The sequence below is a fragment of the Daktulosphaira vitifoliae genome, unplaced genomic scaffold, assembly GCF_025091365.1.
Source record: "Daktulosphaira vitifoliae isolate Bord-2020 unplaced genomic scaffold, ASM2509136v1 Scaffold_2, whole genome shotgun sequence".
NCBI lineage: Eukaryota > Metazoa > Arthropoda > Insecta > Hemiptera > Phylloxeridae > Daktulosphaira > Daktulosphaira vitifoliae.
The window spans coordinates 7690156-7708631 of record NW_026099573.1 but is presented as its reverse complement, the minus strand read 5'-3'; the positions used below and the strand labels follow the sequence as shown (position 1 = coordinate 7708631).

The following is an 18476-nucleotide window of genomic DNA, read 5'->3' as shown; positions in this document are numbered from 1 at the left end:
TTGGAAGGTTTTACTCAAACCCTTCTAATGCCGTATTGGGGTTGAAATATAACAATTTTTATAGAACCTTAATTATAGAACTTATTATTGAATATAAAAAAGATATTAACAAAAATACTCTGAGAAAAATAATAAAATATGATAAATTTTATAAAAAGTTGACATAATATTACGTAAAAATTATTTAAAATTAAGTAAATTAAGTAAAACAAAACTTGTATTATATATAATAAAAACATAATTATTTTAAAACTCGCACAACATAATGTCTATTTAAGATCAGCATTTGACTTCTAATATGTTCTCTTTAGTGTTTCTCTGTCACTTTGTGGATATTTTTTTTGGTAATCTTATACGGTCTAAACATTTAAATAAATTTATTGAATTTAGATCAATATGAAAATTATTAAATTATTTATTTGTAATAAAATCTGTTTTTGTTCTTCGTCTCTAGTGAATTTATTATTATAGTCCTCCATTAACTTGAATCCCTTCTGCTGTGTCATTTACTATTTTCAATAACTTTTTTATTTCCTTTCCTGTTTTATAATCTTCTTCATATTTTCAGTAAGCTAAATCAACACTTAAACATTTTTTTTGAAATTCTAAATTACTTAAAGATTTTAATTGATTTGAAAATTAACAAATAATTTGGTAGGTATTTGAATATAAAAGATCTTGGAATTATTTTTTACTAACTTTTATTTAATAAACATTTATTGGAACTTTCGAAAAAAAGCTCACTCTGTTTTTGGTTATTATAAACCGTAACTATTTTAAGTTTAATGATGCTACAACTTTAAAATACCTTTATTCTTCTTTTGTTACACGACATTTTGAATTTGCTAGTCTTATTTGGAAAACCGAGTTATTGAACTTAAATTGAATCTCTACAAAATAAAGTTCTTAGATACATATTATATATTTCAATATTACCAGACTAACTCATTTTCGTTATGAGAATATTCTTCAAATCTTTTCCTTCTTCCTCGCCTTAATCCCAACTACTTGGGGTCGGCCACCCTTATCCTAAACTTCCACTTGACACGATCTCCCACATCATTTACCCTCACGTCAGCTGTCCTCAAATCGCATTCAATAGCATCCCTCCATTTCTTTTTTGGTCTTCCTCTACCTATTCTTCCTTCAACATTCATATCCATAACTGTTCTTACAGCTTCCGATTCTTCTCTCCTCATAACATGACCAAACCATATAAGTATATTTTCTCTGATCTTATCCACGATTGACGTTCACCTATACTCCCTCTTATATCCTCTTTCCTTATCCTATCTTTTCTAGTCACTCCACACATTCATCTAAGAATTCTCATCTAGGCACTACTCTCTTTTAAAACGCCTAATACTCTAAACTATACATTATGGTTGGTCTAACTACAGTCTTATATAACATACGTTTCAGCCTCATTGGAATTCTTTTATCGTATAAGACGCCAGACGCTACTCTCCAATTAAACCACACGTACTTAATTCTGTGTCTTGCAATCTCGTCAATACCACCACTCTTTTGCATAACTGATCCTAAATACTTAAAACTCTTCACCTCTCCAATCATGGCCTCGCCTATTGTCACTGTCCTCCTCATTTCACCTACCTCATGTTCTCCTTTGTCAAACTCGTACTCTATATACTCTGTCTTATTTATACTTATTTTTAAACTCTTTTCTTCAAGAGCTGATCTCCACACCTCTAGCCTTTGATTAATTTCCTCCCTATTTTCTCCTATTAACACTATATCGTCAGCAAACAACATGCACCACGGTACCTCTCCTTGTATTTCTCTAGTAATTTCATCCATCATAATAGAAAAAAAGTGAGAGCTTAAAGCAGAACCTTGGTGCACTCCTACTCTTATCCGAATACCTTCTGATATTCCTCCTACGCTTTTTACCCTGGTACAAGTGCCATCATACATATCTTCTATTATATTAATGTACCTTCGGGACTACTTTTCTCATTAATGCCCACTTTAAAACCTTTCTTGATACTCTGTTATACGCTTTCTCTAAATCTATAAATACCACACACAGCTTTTTCTTCTTTTCCCTACATTTTTCTATTAGTTGCCTCACACAAAATACTAGCTCCATTGTTGACTTACCGGGCATAAATCCAAATTGGTTTTTAGATACCGATGTCTTATTTCTTATTTTCTTATCTATTACCTTTTCCCAAATTTTCATACTGTGACTCATAAGCTTTATGCCTCTATAATTTCTACACTTCTGTATGTCTCCTTTACCTTTAAATATCGGCACCACAATACTATTTCTCCATTCATTTGGTATTTTCCCTTTTAATAAAATTTTATTTAAAAGTTCCTTCAACCATCTTATGCCATCACCGCCTAATATTTTCCATACTTCTACTAGCACTTCATCTGGTCCTACTGCTTTATTCTTTTTCATTGGCATCAAACAGCCTCCCATACCTCTTTCTCACTAATTAAATCTACCAGTCCTTCATTCCACGAGATATCCTCTAATGTCTCTTTTGGGTAATCCTCATTCAATAATTTTTCAAAATACTCTTTCCACCTTTTTTTCACATTTTGATCACTCAAGAGTACCTTATTATCAACACTTTTTATACAATATGAGAATATTCTTCAAATATTAAATTTAAAAACTTTAAATGATGAAAATATTATTTTAATGCCTTGTTTCTGGAAAAGTTATAAAAAAATGATATTGAAGATCCCTTCCTTCTAGTCTAATAAACTAACCCTTATTTAACACAACATAGAGACCTCGTCTACATTCCACTATCATCTAAAAAATATTTTGCATGTTCTCCCATTAATTTAATTTAATCTGCTGGTAATACGTTATCTTTTAGCTATTTATTTACAAGTTAGCTTGTTTAATATTTTTGTTGTTGTTTTTTTATTAGATGATGTGAGAGATCTTTAAAGTGGGAGTATAGAATAAGGCTGGCCGACCCCAAATAGTTGAGATTAAGACGAGGAATAAGAAGAAGAAGTTTCTTTATTAATAAATTCTTAATAATGTAATTTTTGTAATCTCATAAAAATTAATATTATACTTAAAATTGTAAATTTAGTAATTTTTATATGTTAGCTCCGATGCAAAGCTGAGAAGATGTTAGTTTTACTATGATGTGTTTTTTTTTGTGTCTGTTACCACTATTACTCAGCTCTCACCAAACCGATTTTTTTCAAAGATATGTCAAAAGATCACAAATCGAAGACATAAACCTCAAAAAAAAAAAATACAAATTTAAAAATCGCTAATTTTCGAAATTTTTTCAATTTTTTTTACTTAAATCTGCCATAACTTTTTTAAAAATAACCAAATTAATATAATTTTTTTTTGTAGATGCATGATGTATTTACCTACCATTTGGGATATTTTTTTTTATAAATCTGACCCTTTACCTGCCCACAAGGGGGGATTTAAAATGACAACTTTTTCACAAAAAACTAACCTTTTCAACTTAACTTTTGAAAGTGTTCCAGAAAGCCTGATACTTTTATATATATCTTAAATTAAAGTTAATGTAATATGCTTTATTATGAAAAAAAAAAAAAAAATTCGGACTTTATTTGTTTCACGGTGAAAATGCTATTTTTGTGTGAAAATTCTCGATTTTATATTTTACATTTTTAACTTAATAATGCTATAACTTATTGAAAAGTGTATGGATCAACACAATTTTTTTATGATAAATATTATTTCATTGGACATACTTTTTTTTTAATCAGATCATTTCCCTTTATACAGGGGTGTTTCAAAACTTAAAAATACCTATAGAAAGTAGAACTTTTTCAATTCATTTTTAATTAAAATATATTTATTGATTATTCACATATTTACTTTCTTATAAAATATTGAACATTTTTTAAATTTGTAAAGGGCAAAACTATTTTGTTTAAAAAAAACTATAATATTATAATAATAAACTTATATTATTAAAAATATTAAATTAATATTATTTTTTTTTAATGGGAATAAATAGTTTTAAATTTATAAAATTATAAACAATTTTATTTTATATCTTATTATATAGATTAATTTTTTAATAGTATTTTATTGTTAAAAACATGTCTTCGTTATTCTATTTTGAGACATAAATTGGCTTTTATAGAATAATAATATACGGATATCTTATTTTTAATTTCATTAAAATGAAATTTTATTAAATATAGTTATGAAATTAATAAATTGTAAAAAGGGGCGATATTATGGTAAATAATTATTTTAATTATAATAAAAATGTATGAAGTAATGTTGAATAATAAACGAAAATATTAACAGTTGCTTTATCTTGCATCTTCATCTGCATGGAATTCCTAATTACGAGTATTTCGAAATACTTTTGGAGGAAAATCAAGGAATTCAGTTAGAATATTATTATATAATAAAACACTTAAAAATTTGACAATGCTGGAAAAATTACTTAACGATGTTCGTTTTTCAAAAATTTTCATTTTAATGAAAATGCTTGGTGACATTATTTTGGGAAAATTATTCTTGAAAAAAGTTTTTTAGCACTCCGTGAGCGTTACATCTTTTTGTCAAAAATATTCATTGCCGCTAATGTTTTTTAATTAAATATTGATTTAATAATTTTCAATCTTTACCGAAGCTCTTAGCCTAATTTGTTATGAAATAGTACAGTTGTATTAAGGGAACTCAAACTTTGTTCTACCGAAAAAATATTCTCTATCTAAAAGAGTATCAATAACCTTTCATTAAGCACAATTATATCTAAGCATTGTTGATGCTGAATTTATCAGTTATTAGGTTATATTCTACTATGCGTGTCCCAAGCTCGACTATATTAGAACACGAAAAAGTGAATAGTTATTTAATCTTAAGTGTGGTTGTAATCATACATAATTGAACGCAGATTTTCACCTAATATTAGTTTAGGGTTTATTTCAATTATATTTATGAGATTTAAATAATACAAGTTTATAATGTTAATGTGACTAGCATCTTTATTGATTTAGGAATACTTTTTATAGATAAGATTGGATTCAAATTTATCTAAACCTGTAAGGTATTAAACGAAGAGACTAGATATTTTTATCATAATGTTTTATATATCTTATTTTGAACTGTATAGATGTTCAACATAATATATTCAATTTATTGGTTAGATGTAGTTGATGTAATTTCAAAAAAACTCAAAATCGACTTCTGACTATTATTTAACATCACTATATTGCAATTAAACTAACTGCAATACTGCCGTGATAAGCAAAAAAAGGATAACTCCAGTCAACATGATTTTTCAGGAACGCAAAAAAACATTTTTAACAGTAAATCAAGATACCCTTTTTTCCCAATGTATGAACATAAGTCAAAAGACGATAACTCCATTATTTTTTATGTGATATACCAAGTTTTTGTTTAGTATTTGGATTTACCGTGTTTTCGCTGACAAAACATCAAATATATTGAACTTACCGTATATTTTCTTATTTTATATTTCAATTTTAGATGGGTTTTAATAGGAAATATGCTATTTTTACATCAAAAATCGGCGTAAAACCACTAAATTTACCTATAGAAACAAAAAAAATTTTTTTTTAATTTTGGAGTTATCCTGTTTTTGCTTAGCACGGCAGAATACTCGTTTATATGTACATAATTTTCAATGTTTAAATTATGTTGTTTATTTCATAGTTATAATATGATAATTAATTTTATCACCTATTTTTATTTCATGTATGTGAAAAATAATATATATTTTTCTATATTTATAATTTAGATTAATGTATAAATGTATATAAAAATATTTAATTTGTAACATAATCTTAAAGTTGTGTTGCGAAAGTTAAGAAAACAATATTTATTATTAGAGAGTAATAGATCTCTAATGATTAATATTTATATTTTTAGTTTATTATTATAGTTAATTAATTATAAAAGAGTATTTCAGTTCATACTTTACTTCATTTAGTAAATTTTGTTATTCAGGAACTGCCTTTGAAACGTGTAAAATATAGAAATGTTTAAAAATATTTGTTTGTAAAAAATGTTTGTACCTAACTAGTATCCGGACGTATTTCCGGGTCTTCTAAAGTCAGCCATTGCTGTTATATGACATTCTCTATTTTTGTGAATAGCTGTTACAGCTGAACCTCCTCTAAATGTCAATCGGTTCACTGGGTGACCGATTTCTTTCAATTTATTCACCACATTCTAGAAAAATCAAAAGTAATGCAGTTAAATGTTATTTATACATGTTTTACTTGATAAACAATTATAAAAGGCGATAGTGATAGAAAAAATAATAATGGTGGTTATGTTAAGCTGTAAGCAGAATATATTTTGGATATCTACCTTAAGAAGACCATATTCATAATCAATTCTCATGGGTATCAGTTGATGATAAATTCTCGGCTCATCTATAGCTTCTTTAAGCGTTTTATTGTACCACATCGTTAAAGCAATAACCTTAAAAAATAAAAATATATAAAGTTAATTCACTTTGATTTTACTCACAATAATATTCTTGTAATCTAATTTTTTTTTATTATAGGGTACAATAATTTTGGAGGACGGCTTATGTATGCGTAGATGATGTGAGAAATCATGTCAAGCGGAAGTTTAGGAGAAAGGTGACCGACCTCATGTAGTTAGATTAAAGGCGAGGAAAAAGAAGAATGTTACAATAATTTGTAAGTGGGATTACATTTTTGGTGTGCTACCGATTTAATAATAAATTTTACTCACATAGGCTGTAGCGAGTGTAATTTTTGATCCTCCAGCTGCTCCAAGGGCAAGTATTACGTCTCCTTTATTATCGGTAATTATTGACGGACACATTGAAGACATTGGTCTTTTACCCGGCTGAATATAGTTAGCAGGAGATGAAGGAATCCCAAAGGAATTTCGAATTCCCGGTATTGAAAAGTCATCCATCTCGTTGTTCATTATTATACCGGTACTCTTTGACATAACACCGGAACCGAATCTAAATCAATTTTTTTAATAAAGGTACAGTCTGATAAAAATTGGATTTTTTTAAATCTCAAGAGGTTTTTCATTTTGATTAAAATTAATGGGTAGTGCTAATGCTATTTATTTAAGTCTAACTATTTTATTTTTTGCCAAAATTAATTTTAAAGAAAATTATGTCTTAGAAATACTAACTATATTTCAGAGGCTACAGTAGCTCTTTTTAAAATCCTGCGCGGAACGAAAAATTTCGACCTAATCTGACCTACAAATATTATAAATAAGTCTAGGTCTAACGCATTTATACTTTTATGGAGCTGAATTGACCCAATACAAAAATCCGAAAATATACCCGATTTGATGCTATTTTGAAAACAATATTAATTAATTTTAACTACATTTCAAATAAAAAATAAAATTGATTCTGTGACAACGTATTTTACAGGTTACATAGTTTTATTGGACGTTCATATTGTTTATATTGTAATTCTTTAAATATAACAATTGCATTTTTAAATATTTTTCTTACTTCCAAGAATCTTCTGTGAAAGTTATTCCTTTTTAAAATACTATAAATTGTCAAATTTAGACATCGAATTTGCAAAGATGTTAAAAATTTAATTTAAAGAATATTGAAAGCACAATACAACCTCTATCTATTTAAATGTTAATAACTTCCGAAATACTGGTCTAAAAGTTCGTTATTGACCAGTCATTTTTTCAATTAGATTATTATTTACTAAATAGTTAGCTAAATTTTTATACTGTTCTTTGAAAAAATAAAGTTGTCATAAGAGATAGACAAAAAAAAAATACTTCATTATTGATAAATTGAAAAAATAAAAAATAAAAATATTATTTTAATTTTTCAATTAAACATGTAATTCATAATAAAAGAATTACTCTACATAATAATGAAAAATACTATTATGAAATTAGCAGTAATAATAATGGTTAAATTTACATTGTGTTTATTGTGCTAGTAGCAACAACTGCGTTACCCATAGCGTCTAATACGACTACATTTGCTGTGCCATGGTCAATTGGTATGTCGTATTCAGCTCCATAATACTTAGGGTTCAGTGATGTGGAGTAATCATTAATTTTACTTTTAATGTTTTCTATGTACTGGTCAGACTTGATTTTTTTAAAAATCTAAAGGTAAAAATTATACGTAAAGAACTTTTAATATATATAAATTGTTTTTAGCGTTAGATTTTATTATAATTATTTTTCATAATGATGGTCTATTAATCGTTATACTTTTAATCTCTTAATAAGGTTCTCAAAAAACCAGGCAAAACATATCGCCATTTATATGTAGTATAATATATTATGTTGTAGACAATGCTCTACTGATTCCATATACTTTTTTCATTTAGTGGTAACATTTTTTTATAACGTGTTATCAATGATTAAACTTTGTGTTGGTCTAAATGGTTATAATATAAACATGGTCTAAATGGTTATAATATAAACATGGTCTAAATAATCATGGATGTAAACAATGGTTGTTAAGAAAAAATGCATCGTCAGCTCTATTTAATTAAATGAGTAGTAAGCGAATATATAATTACTGTGTTTAAAGACATTAATTTTTTTTAATTTTAACGTACATGCCCAATGATTGCCCAGTGACGATATTGCTATTGACTTTAGTAATTTGTAATAAACAAAAAGAATAGAAGATGGGGTATAGAGTAGGAGGTAGTATAAAGTAGGGTAAAGTAGGATGGGTAGTAATGGAAAGTATGAGTGTCTAGATGTACTGGGCACGGACAATAGTAAAATGAAATAGAAAGGGACTCGGGGTATGTATGCCTATAGAAGCATGTTTGACATATATGGGTAAAGGTGAAAAATCAACGAAAGGTTACTATTTAGCTCCCGCACAAAAATGTATACACGAATTTATATGAGTCGTGAGTATTGTATTCCTTTACACTGTTATTTCAGTCAGTTTAATTCCGACAACCTATCTCACTTTAATTGTTTATTACTAAAAATCCTTCGGTGAAGGGTTTCTTATAGATTTGTTACATAAATAAATGTTTTCACTTACCTCTAATTATCCAGATAAGACAGATATTCTGTTGAGATGAATCATGTAGTTGATGTCACTATTGTCGATACGTATGTATATGCGTTGATATACGCATTTGAAATTATACGACTTAAGTTATTATTAACTCGCGTGTAACTATTTCTCTAGTACAACTCTATATTAAATCTATTCAAGGTGGAACTTAAATTTATTATACGTTTAGTATTTTATGTAAGACCTTTTTGTATATTTATGTGGTATACTCTTTGACCTTGAGTGTAGTGTTTTACACTAATGTATATATAATTTAATAATTTATAAAACCAATAAAGAAATTCTAAACAACATAACTATCCTGTGTAATTAACTATTTCCAAGTGGCCATCGTCTTTTTAGTCATCCATAGAGTGATCTAGGGTAGATGTGAGCACAATTTAAGTTCTTTGCACAATAGATTATACTAGTATCTTACACTTCGTTTGCTCGCACTGTGGTTGAGTTCAGACTGGCTAGTCAATAAGTGGAATGACACTTTCTAATTACTTAGGTAATTAGTATAATATTTCGACTCCAATATAATTTGTACATCTTAGCTGGCTATGCCAACATGAGATATCAAACAATATTGTTATTTTTATGCAAAGACCTTTATGATATATGGCCTACTTCTTTTCAATTACCTGAAGGACGACCAAGGTTAGATACGACTTTATTATAGATTTATACACAATAACTTATGTTAGTGTCCTACATTCCGTTGGCTGAGATCAGACTAGCCAGTCGACAAGTAGAGAGACACTTTAAAGAGCATTTATAATTAGTTGGAATCTTGACTATGATATTATTGTGCTAGTACTCTGTCCAGTTAGGTTGTGGCGCTTCATTAAGTAATAGAACACAATGCAATCTAATCATGTATTTTTTGAAGTGTGTATATATATAAGAAATAAATAAAACAACTACAAATATTTTTATGAGCTGGAATATTTTTATCACCAAAGGTATTTGATTGGAAATAAGAGGAATAATATGTAAACAACGATGTAGAATTAAAATAGAATTGTAACCCAGAGCGAAGTATATAATCACGCAGATTCCATTTATGTATGTTGATGGAGAACTCTAGAGAGGCACATAATCGCAGTTGTAGTTGAAAGCGAAAGTGAGCACTGGAGAGCACGTCAAAGCCTTGTCGTCACTGGAAAACGAGGATGTTTTTTGGGGAAAAATGATTTTTTTATTGCCCGAGAAACTGGTTTAGCGATCTTTGGTACAATTCTTGAAATATTTTTTTTTATATTTGATTTGTCAATCTTTTACGTGGGTGTTTTATGGAATGCGTAAGAGGGTGGTTGAATCTTGTGTAAGGGTATTATTTTTTTATTTATCTTATCCATGGGGAACACTGATTTGGTGATATGTTTTTATCAAGTATATTTATTATTTACTACATGTATTAAAATGTGATACTACAAATTTAGTGAATTAAAGAGTTCTTATTATATAAATACATTTATAATTTAATTAGATCCCTACTCGGTGATCTTTATAGGCTATATGGAGGATTATAAGGAATTGTTTAGAAAGATAACGTTTTAATGAGAGGATTTGAATGATTTTGGAGTCAGTTGTGGAATTTTTTTTATCTGAAGATAGCAGTTTGTTTTACATTAAGGATTAAGAATAATGTTATGGAGTTTAAGAAGAATATCTGGATACCATACTCTATTGAGAATTCGTGAGATATCAAGCATTACAGAGGAGCAATACAGTTTGTGTTACAAACTTTAGGAAATTAGATCAACTAAACATTGTACTTGATGAATTATGGAGTATTCTTCTCGGTAACTAAATTGATTATCAGGGATAATGTTTTTTCTTTAATGATTAAATCTATTCGCTTTAAGATAAGTTTTTGACAGAATTTTGAGAAAAAAGCTAAAAGACTTATAGGCCTATATGAAGACGGAAGGTCAGAAGGTTTATTATCTTTGTGTATGCGGATTATGAAGAAGAATTTTCATTGAAGTGAAGAGAATGACAAACGAAATACTGCATTAATAGTATAAGTCAGCAACATTATTGTTTTTTAGGAAGTTGTCGAGCAATCTCGGCTGTAATTAATTCGTAGACTAGGGTATTCCAATTAGAAAAGAACATATACAATTTTTAACTACGCCAGGAGAAAAAGATTTAGGTGGAAGATGCATAAGTAAAGGTACTGCTAGTAAATCGCTAACATTACAGTTCAAATACTTTTATTTTCAATTTACCTGATTGACTTTGACAAAGTTATGGTCACCTATACGAGTACGTTCGCCATATGCAAATTTATAAGCCTCTACTAATCGATGGGCATCTAAACCAGCGTTTGGTCCTGGCAATTTTCCATCAAGCAAGCGTAAAATATAGGCTAGTATTACACCAGAACTTGGTGGTATTCCAGCGTGCAGCCTATAGCCGTTCTTTAAATCCACGTTAAATGCTTCGTTGATTTTCACCCTGTAGATTGTAGAAGTATAATAATCTAATAATATAGTATCTTTTAATAATTATTGGCAGATACAATTATTGTATCTGTCAAAAATATCATTGCCGAACCATTTGATAATAAAATTTGTTTTATATTTTCTAAAGTTCCTTTCTGTTATCATTATGGTAGTATATATAAACTTACAGAGTGATTGGTTTATTATAAACTATTACTCTATTACTCGTAAATTATAATACAATATTGGAAAAACAAGTTTTGATTTCATTAACATATGATTGTTACAGTTACATATAATTCTTGATTTATCAGCTAATAATTACTTTTTAAGATCACTTATAAGTTAAATGGATGACAGCTTTACTTTGTTAAATAGCATAGTACATTTAACCAGTCATTTTTTTAATTAGATTATTTCTTATTTAATAATCTAGCTATTATTAATCTAGTACGATGCTATTTAAAAAAATAAAGTTGACACTTCTTTAAGTTATGAGAGATAATTTTAAAAAGTAATTATTAGCTTATAAGTCAAGAAATATAAGTAACTAAAAAAAACAAAGATTTTTTTTATTCATATTATATTTATTTTGAGAGTAATCGTGTGGTTTATGATAAACCAATCACTCTGTATTTATATATAAATATTAATTTTTGTATTTACTTGTAATTAGCCATATCCTCCGCAGTAATTATACCACCACAGTTTTTGATATCTTTCAATAATTTAGCGGTTAATTTGCCGTTGTATAAGGCATCTGCTCCATTCTTGGCTATGATACGCAATGACCTTGCTAGTTTTGGTAGCTTATAAATATCACCGGCTTTTTTAATGCGGCCCGTTTTATGGTCAACAAAATGATTCCTGTGATAATTTATCTGAACTTTATTTATATTCGATTAACATTTTTCAAACAACGGAATATTATTATTAACAATATCCAGGGAGCATAGTGTATCATTTAATTATCATATTAGCGCTGTTGGATGTTAGTTCCAGGATGGATAATCATATGGGGAATTAAACAGTGACACATGCCTTACCCCCTTACTAATTCCCATAGCCATAATGAAGTCGCGTCAGGTAATTAGTCACTGTAAAAATCTTGTCAAAGTATTGTTAGATAGAGCCGATCCCAAATAGTTGGGATAGAGGCTAATGAGATGATGACACAGAATATCCTACCAGTTTTTGACATCTTTAACCATTTTTGATTCTTCAAATGTTATGTGGTATTATTTTTTTAAATAATTTTTACAGTTTTTGACTACATAAGAAGCATATTTTTATCATTTGTATCTAATAATAAAAAAAATAATTTTTTTTAACTTCAAAATAGCAATTTTTTTACTCGTTCCTTAGACAAAAATTTGATGAGTCGATAATAACTTTAGAATAAGTACTTATTGAGTTATAAGTATTTTTATACACAGAGTACTGTAGTATATTATTATGCATACTACGTCCGCATTATATACTCACTCACTGTATTAAAATTCTTGTAACTTAATAATTTGTTATCTGCCCATCAAATTTTCTTGTGAGATAATACTATATGCTTGCTATAGAGGTAACAAAATATACAATTACTTTATAATTCTTAAAAATTCTTAAAAATTCTACATAAAATTTAATACTAAATTATTGAATATCAATTCCATACTAAAATTAATTACTATAATGAGTATTTGTTCATGTTTTGTACTTATAAATCATAAGACTTGTAATTGGAGTATAATTAAAAAAATATGAATATGCTTTTAAAAAAATCTAACAATTCCTTCTAGAAATTACACGTCATTTACAGATTTGCGTTGAAGTATTTTTTACGATTTTGATTTTAATCATTGTCAGATGTCATCTATACTTTTTCTAACTATGCCTCGTCCATATTGTATTGGATTTTCTTATCGTAAAAGTTATGTAACTTCATTGCTTGTATATTAAGTAGTTTTCACAGAGATAAAATATAAGTAACGTGTTTTATTATATCTTCTTCTTTTACCTTACCTTAATCCCAACTACTAGGAATGGCCACCCTTTTTCTAAACTTCCATTTGAGACGATGTCTTACTCTGACCTATACAACATAGTTGGTCTCAATACAGTCTTAAAGAAAAGACCTTTTAATCCCTTTGAGATTCTTTTATCGCATAAAATACCAGACGCTCTTCTCCACATGATTTATTCGCTATTAATCCTATGTCTCACATCCTTGTCAATATCATATTTCTTTTATACATATGTATCTTAAATATTTGACACGGTACCATGTTTACCTTAGCCGCACATTACGTTATTAACCTATATGTAAGTGTATCAGGATCTGATTCTCAAGTGTACTTTTGTCTAGTGGTAAGGTTTGTCTCTATGACACCTTTTCGTGAGTGTGACGCAGGTTCTAATTTCGTTCACATGATTTCCGGTAAATTTGCGATGACCGGCTTTTAAACTCCGGCGGCAGTGTCATATTTAAAATTGTACTCAAACTATAAAATCAATCAAAGAATAATAATAATGCAAAATATTTGCTAGATTAAAGATGCCAAAATTTGGTGGACACCTATTTATTTCAGATAAAAAGTTATAAGTTACATAAAAAAATTTGATTTGCATTAATGCTCACTTAATCGTAGTAGTATTTAGTATTAAATCTTCGAAACGCACCAGGTTATTTGCCAATCGTTCACTAACGACTATTCCTTGTTTGCAATGTTTAATTGTTGGTTCAAACAATTCTTTCCAAGGTACTCCACCACCATATTTGTTATAAGCGATCCAGTATCCTTTTAGTTCACCTGGCACGGCTATTGCCATTCCACCTGAATAAATTAATGTTAAATCGTGGAGTATTCGCCGACAGACTATCAGCTAGTTCATTGCACAAAATTAATTAAAACCGTTTGTTGTTATATTAATTATAAATCGTCGTTAGTAGATTGCTTTGTTTATAGTAATTGTACGTTATTAATAGTATTGTGTTAACAGGTTAAGTTTTGATAGCTGAATTAATTTTTAAGAACAAGGAAATATTTTGTCTTTGGTTTCAGTCTACTTGTGTATTTTGCGAGAATTGTAATTAGTGATCGCCAAAGTTGTGGTTTGACGATATCATTGCCTTCGCACCAATATCTTGTTTATACGATGCGTAGATAGTATTTATATTTTGTACTTAATTACGCTCACACTAATCGTTAATTATACTCTTAGTTTTACTATTTTTTTAGTTATGTTTTTATTATGTATATAATAAATGTACCTCGTTGAGCTTTCATAGGTTCGTTGGTATACATTGTTTTATTTGCAGCTGCTGGAGCAATTTCTCGCGCATTTATCTCTGTGGCCATTTTTGTAGTTCTGTTATAAATAGTCATAAGAATTCCTCCACCCAAACCCATGTATTCCGGACAAAAAACACCATCACAAATCAATGTTGCTATGATAGCGTCTATGGCATTACCTCCTTTCTTAAGTATATTGCTGTACATAAATCAATTTGTATTTAGATATTTCTAATAATATTAACATTTTTATTATATATTATTTTTATAGTATTAGATTATTTTCCTTATTGGACTATTCCATTGATATTTCAAATTTGACACAACTGTCATGATCTTTTGGGTATTTAATTTGTATCACTATATATTTTAGGATGGACTTAAAATTAAACTACCAATATAAATTTTAAAAAAATATGACCTCTATAAAATTGTGTTATTGAACATAAATATAATTTATATAATAAAAAGACTTGGCACGTAAAAAAATTTGTACATGTGTGTTGAAAATTTAAATAAAATTAGGATAATGTTAAAATACATTCATTATCAGGAAAATATGTTTGGTCTTCACTAATGAATAGACTTAAAGGACCCTATCGGTCATATTATTATGTGTAATTTATTACCGCCCGATGTTGGCGCATGGTTCTCCATTGGATACAACGGCCGCTTTCGAATAGACTCCCATTTTCATATTTGATGGCGGCAATGCGTATTGAACGTCTAATAATCCCGGTTCACTTGGTGTTTTAGCGTGATGAGAATAGACGATTAGTAAAGACACAAACACGGCAAGTACTGCCATACCTACTAAAAAATAAAATATTCATGATGTCAAATGCATTTTTTTTAAATAAAAATTCTTTAATATTATAAGTATTAACAGCATAAAAAATATGGCGTTAATATGCATGATATTTAAAGACAATAACAATGTAATATTGAGTATAAAATTAAATGGATCAAGTTCAAGTTACTCTAGATTGCAAAACATATTATTACTGACCAGAGAAGTATCCTTCGTCTTCTTCGTCGTGTGGCATTTATATTTAATCATAAGACTTTTTACGTTCATGCGTGTGTTACACTACTATGACTTTTGATATTACTGTTACTTATTTTTAAGCAACGATTAGCAGTTTTATGTTTTCAGACTTACATTATTTAAACATAATATATGGAACGCAATTATTTTTGTTTATTTTTCAATACTGTTACTGTGCATATTTTTTGTTAATTTTTATTAAACCATTTCATTTTTACCATTTGTATACGGCTTTAAGAGGCTAATTACTCTTGAAGACAGAACGGTTTTTAAACTGCGACTACATAAAGTAATTACTATAATCGCTCATAGGTATTTAAAATATAAATGTGTATAATTTTATATTAAAATACAAAATATGGAAATTTATAAATTGGTAGAATTTTGAAATTTTGATATTTATTATTGGTAAATAAATATTTTACTTTTATTTTTACCTCAACTTATTTATGACTAAAATCTAATTTGTCTAATTTGTATATTAGATCATCATAATTATATTTATTATTTATTAATATATTTATTGATTTTATTAAAAAACATTTATTATAATATTAACAGTAATTTTTATCGGGTGCTATAACTACAGAAAACATAAAATAAAATTAATTAAATCTTCTTTTAATTTTATGGGAATGCTTTGAAATAGTGGTTACTTATAAGTAGTTGACTAGAGTTATTTGTTTTGGGTAACCGCTCGTATTGTGCAGGTTTGAGTACTGAATTCAGACTCATAATACTTTACAACAAAATAATAAATAGTTGACCGTTGTTTATTTAGTATATGTCTATATTTTGGACAACTCGATGGTATTTTTAGTTATCGGTAATAGCTAGGATTTGGAATCAGTGACGAAATTCCATAAAAATTTCATATAAAAATTATAAAAAAGAAAATATTTTTATTATTTGTAATATTTTGTAAATTATTTTTTTCAGTGCTTCGTCCATTTATATTACTAAAGAAATGGGAGTCAAGATTTTTTTGCTTTAACTAGGACGTAAAATTTCTTCATATGTCATCACAAAACGAAACTAAGTATTCAGGCTGTATTAATATGAAGTAGTACTGAAGATACAATTTATTATACGTATAATAACTCACAATCTATGTCATTAGGTTTTAAATCTAACGGAGGACATAAAAAATGTATTAAGTTTTCAATTTTCACATAATTGTTTTGTTTTTTAGCACAAGCTGTTAGCCAATCTACGATTGCTTCAATGTTACTGTCAGGAATTTTTGGTCCAATGCCTGGGATGACATGTAATTTAGTTTCAATTACATCAAATTTTTCTGTTCCTGTAGTCGTTTTTTTGGGTTGTTTTAACGACTCTTTCGTTGAAACTGAGCTTATAGATATTTTTCCATAATCCATTTCGATATCTTCGGTCTCATCATTTTCAATTATTTGGTACTCGTCGACGATAAATTGTTCTTCTCCTATTGCTTGATCAATGAGTGATCCACTTCTAGTTGTAAGAAATTCCTGTTCATTTACCTTATACCCGGTTTTTTCAGTAATAGTTCTTGGAGATGTTACTGAAACTCTTGTTGATGAATCGCTCTGCTCATCTCTACTTGAATATTTCATTTCATCTGATATGCTACTTGTCTCGCTGCCAGTACTATCGGTACCTAACTCTATTGGTACGTCTTCTATCATTCTTTCTTCCATGTTTTTGTCCCCTAATGTTCCACAACCATCGCCTAAATCTGTACGAGACAATAATGAAAACTCTGACTCAGTAGATTCATTATCATCGGCTGTCATTGTAGAATCTTCAACTGGATTATCATTTATCAAAGCCATCATTACTATTATTTCTTTTTGTATTGGTATTTTTAAGTCATCGTCTGTAGATATTTGGACATTCTCTTCAGTAGCCTCATTATTATCATCGTGGGGCAAAAAAAAAGGGTCTTCATTGTCAGTTGTTTCATAATCACCACGCTCCATTCCAGATTCAATAGATAGTGAACTGTGTATGGTATTATTTTCGATTGAGTCTATTGATGGGGCGGGAATTATTGTCGATGCACTTGGAAATGATAAAAGGTCGTACTGAGACACCTCCATGTGCTTTTTTTCTATTGAATGTAAATTATCCAAAGTTTCACACATATCGTTTGTAATATGAGCTTTACTAAATTCTGCAGGTATTCGATCAGTATTATTTTGTTCTTTTATTCGGTTTATTATTTTTGATACTTCTAAGTTAGTATCTTTTATATCTGAGGACTCATCATCAATTTCTTGTGCCTTTTCAAATTCCTCCGATATAAAGCATTCATCACTAGGTATACTGTGTATATACGAATTTCTTAATTCTTCGTCGTACATTTCAACGTCTTCATTTCCTTCCGCGTCTAAACATTCGTTCTGCTCATCAAGGTTAGAACAATTTAATTTTGCCAAGTATGTATAAACACTCAAAAATCGGTCTAACGGAACACCTGTGTTTTGCTCTTCAGATAAAACGTCATACATAAGTAACATTGTATCTCGAAGTCGATTACTAAGATGTGCAGCAGCTATTCCTATAAATTCCAATGGGTTTATATCCCCGTGAAAGTGTCCTATGTCTATTATTTTTCGTAAAAGGTCTTTTTCTAAAGATAAGATAAGCCAAACTTTTTCAATTTTTTCTAATGGTT

General features: G+C 28.5%; 1 protein-coding gene across 3 annotated transcripts; it reads right to left on the bottom strand.

The window, feature by feature from the left end:
- Nucleotides 1–739: 739 nt before the first annotated feature.
- On the bottom strand, nt 740–16071 carry LOC126899102 (scoloptoxin SSD14-like). Of its 3 annotated transcripts, XM_050673653.1 has the most exons (12): nt 15779–16071; nt 15399–15582; nt 14748–14968; nt 14115–14310; nt 12152–12352; nt 11270–11498; nt 7917–8107; nt 6728–6968; nt 6335–6448; nt 6037–6193; nt 5938–5975; nt 740–890 (listed from the first exon to the last, which is right to left on the bottom strand). In XM_050673653.1, exons 1-10 carry the CDS (start codon nt 15813–15815, stop codon nt 6041–6043), a joined length of 1767 nt encoding a protein of 588 aa, XP_050529610.1. In that variant the 5' UTR covers nt 15816–16071; the 3' UTR covers nt 740–890; nt 5938–5975; nt 6037–6040. The 3 variants fall into 3 exon arrangements, with proteins under 3 accessions (XP_050529610.1, XP_050529611.1, XP_050529609.1); XM_050673654.1 differs by having other exon boundaries at nt 5938–6193; nt 15399–15579; XM_050673652.1 differs by lacking the exon at nt 740–890 and having other exon boundaries at nt 5934–6193.
- Nucleotides 16072–18476: the final 2405 nt, after the last annotated feature.

What these genes read in the sequence shown, in the direction of transcription:
- LOC126899102 (XM_050673653.1), bottom strand. Translation starts at nt 15,815, where the DNA reads ATGCCACACGACGAAGAAGACGAAGGATACTTCTCTG. An exon ending in AGACGAAGGATACTTCTCTG is followed by an intron (nt 15,583 to 15,778) that starts GTCAGTAATAAT and finishes TTTATTTTTTAG; the next exon opens with TAGGTATGGCAGTACTTGCC. An exon ending in ATGAATATGGTCTTCTTAAG is followed by an intron (nt 6,194 to 6,334) that starts GTAGATATCCAA and finishes TGATTTTTCTAG; the next exon opens with AATGTGGTGAATAAATTGAA.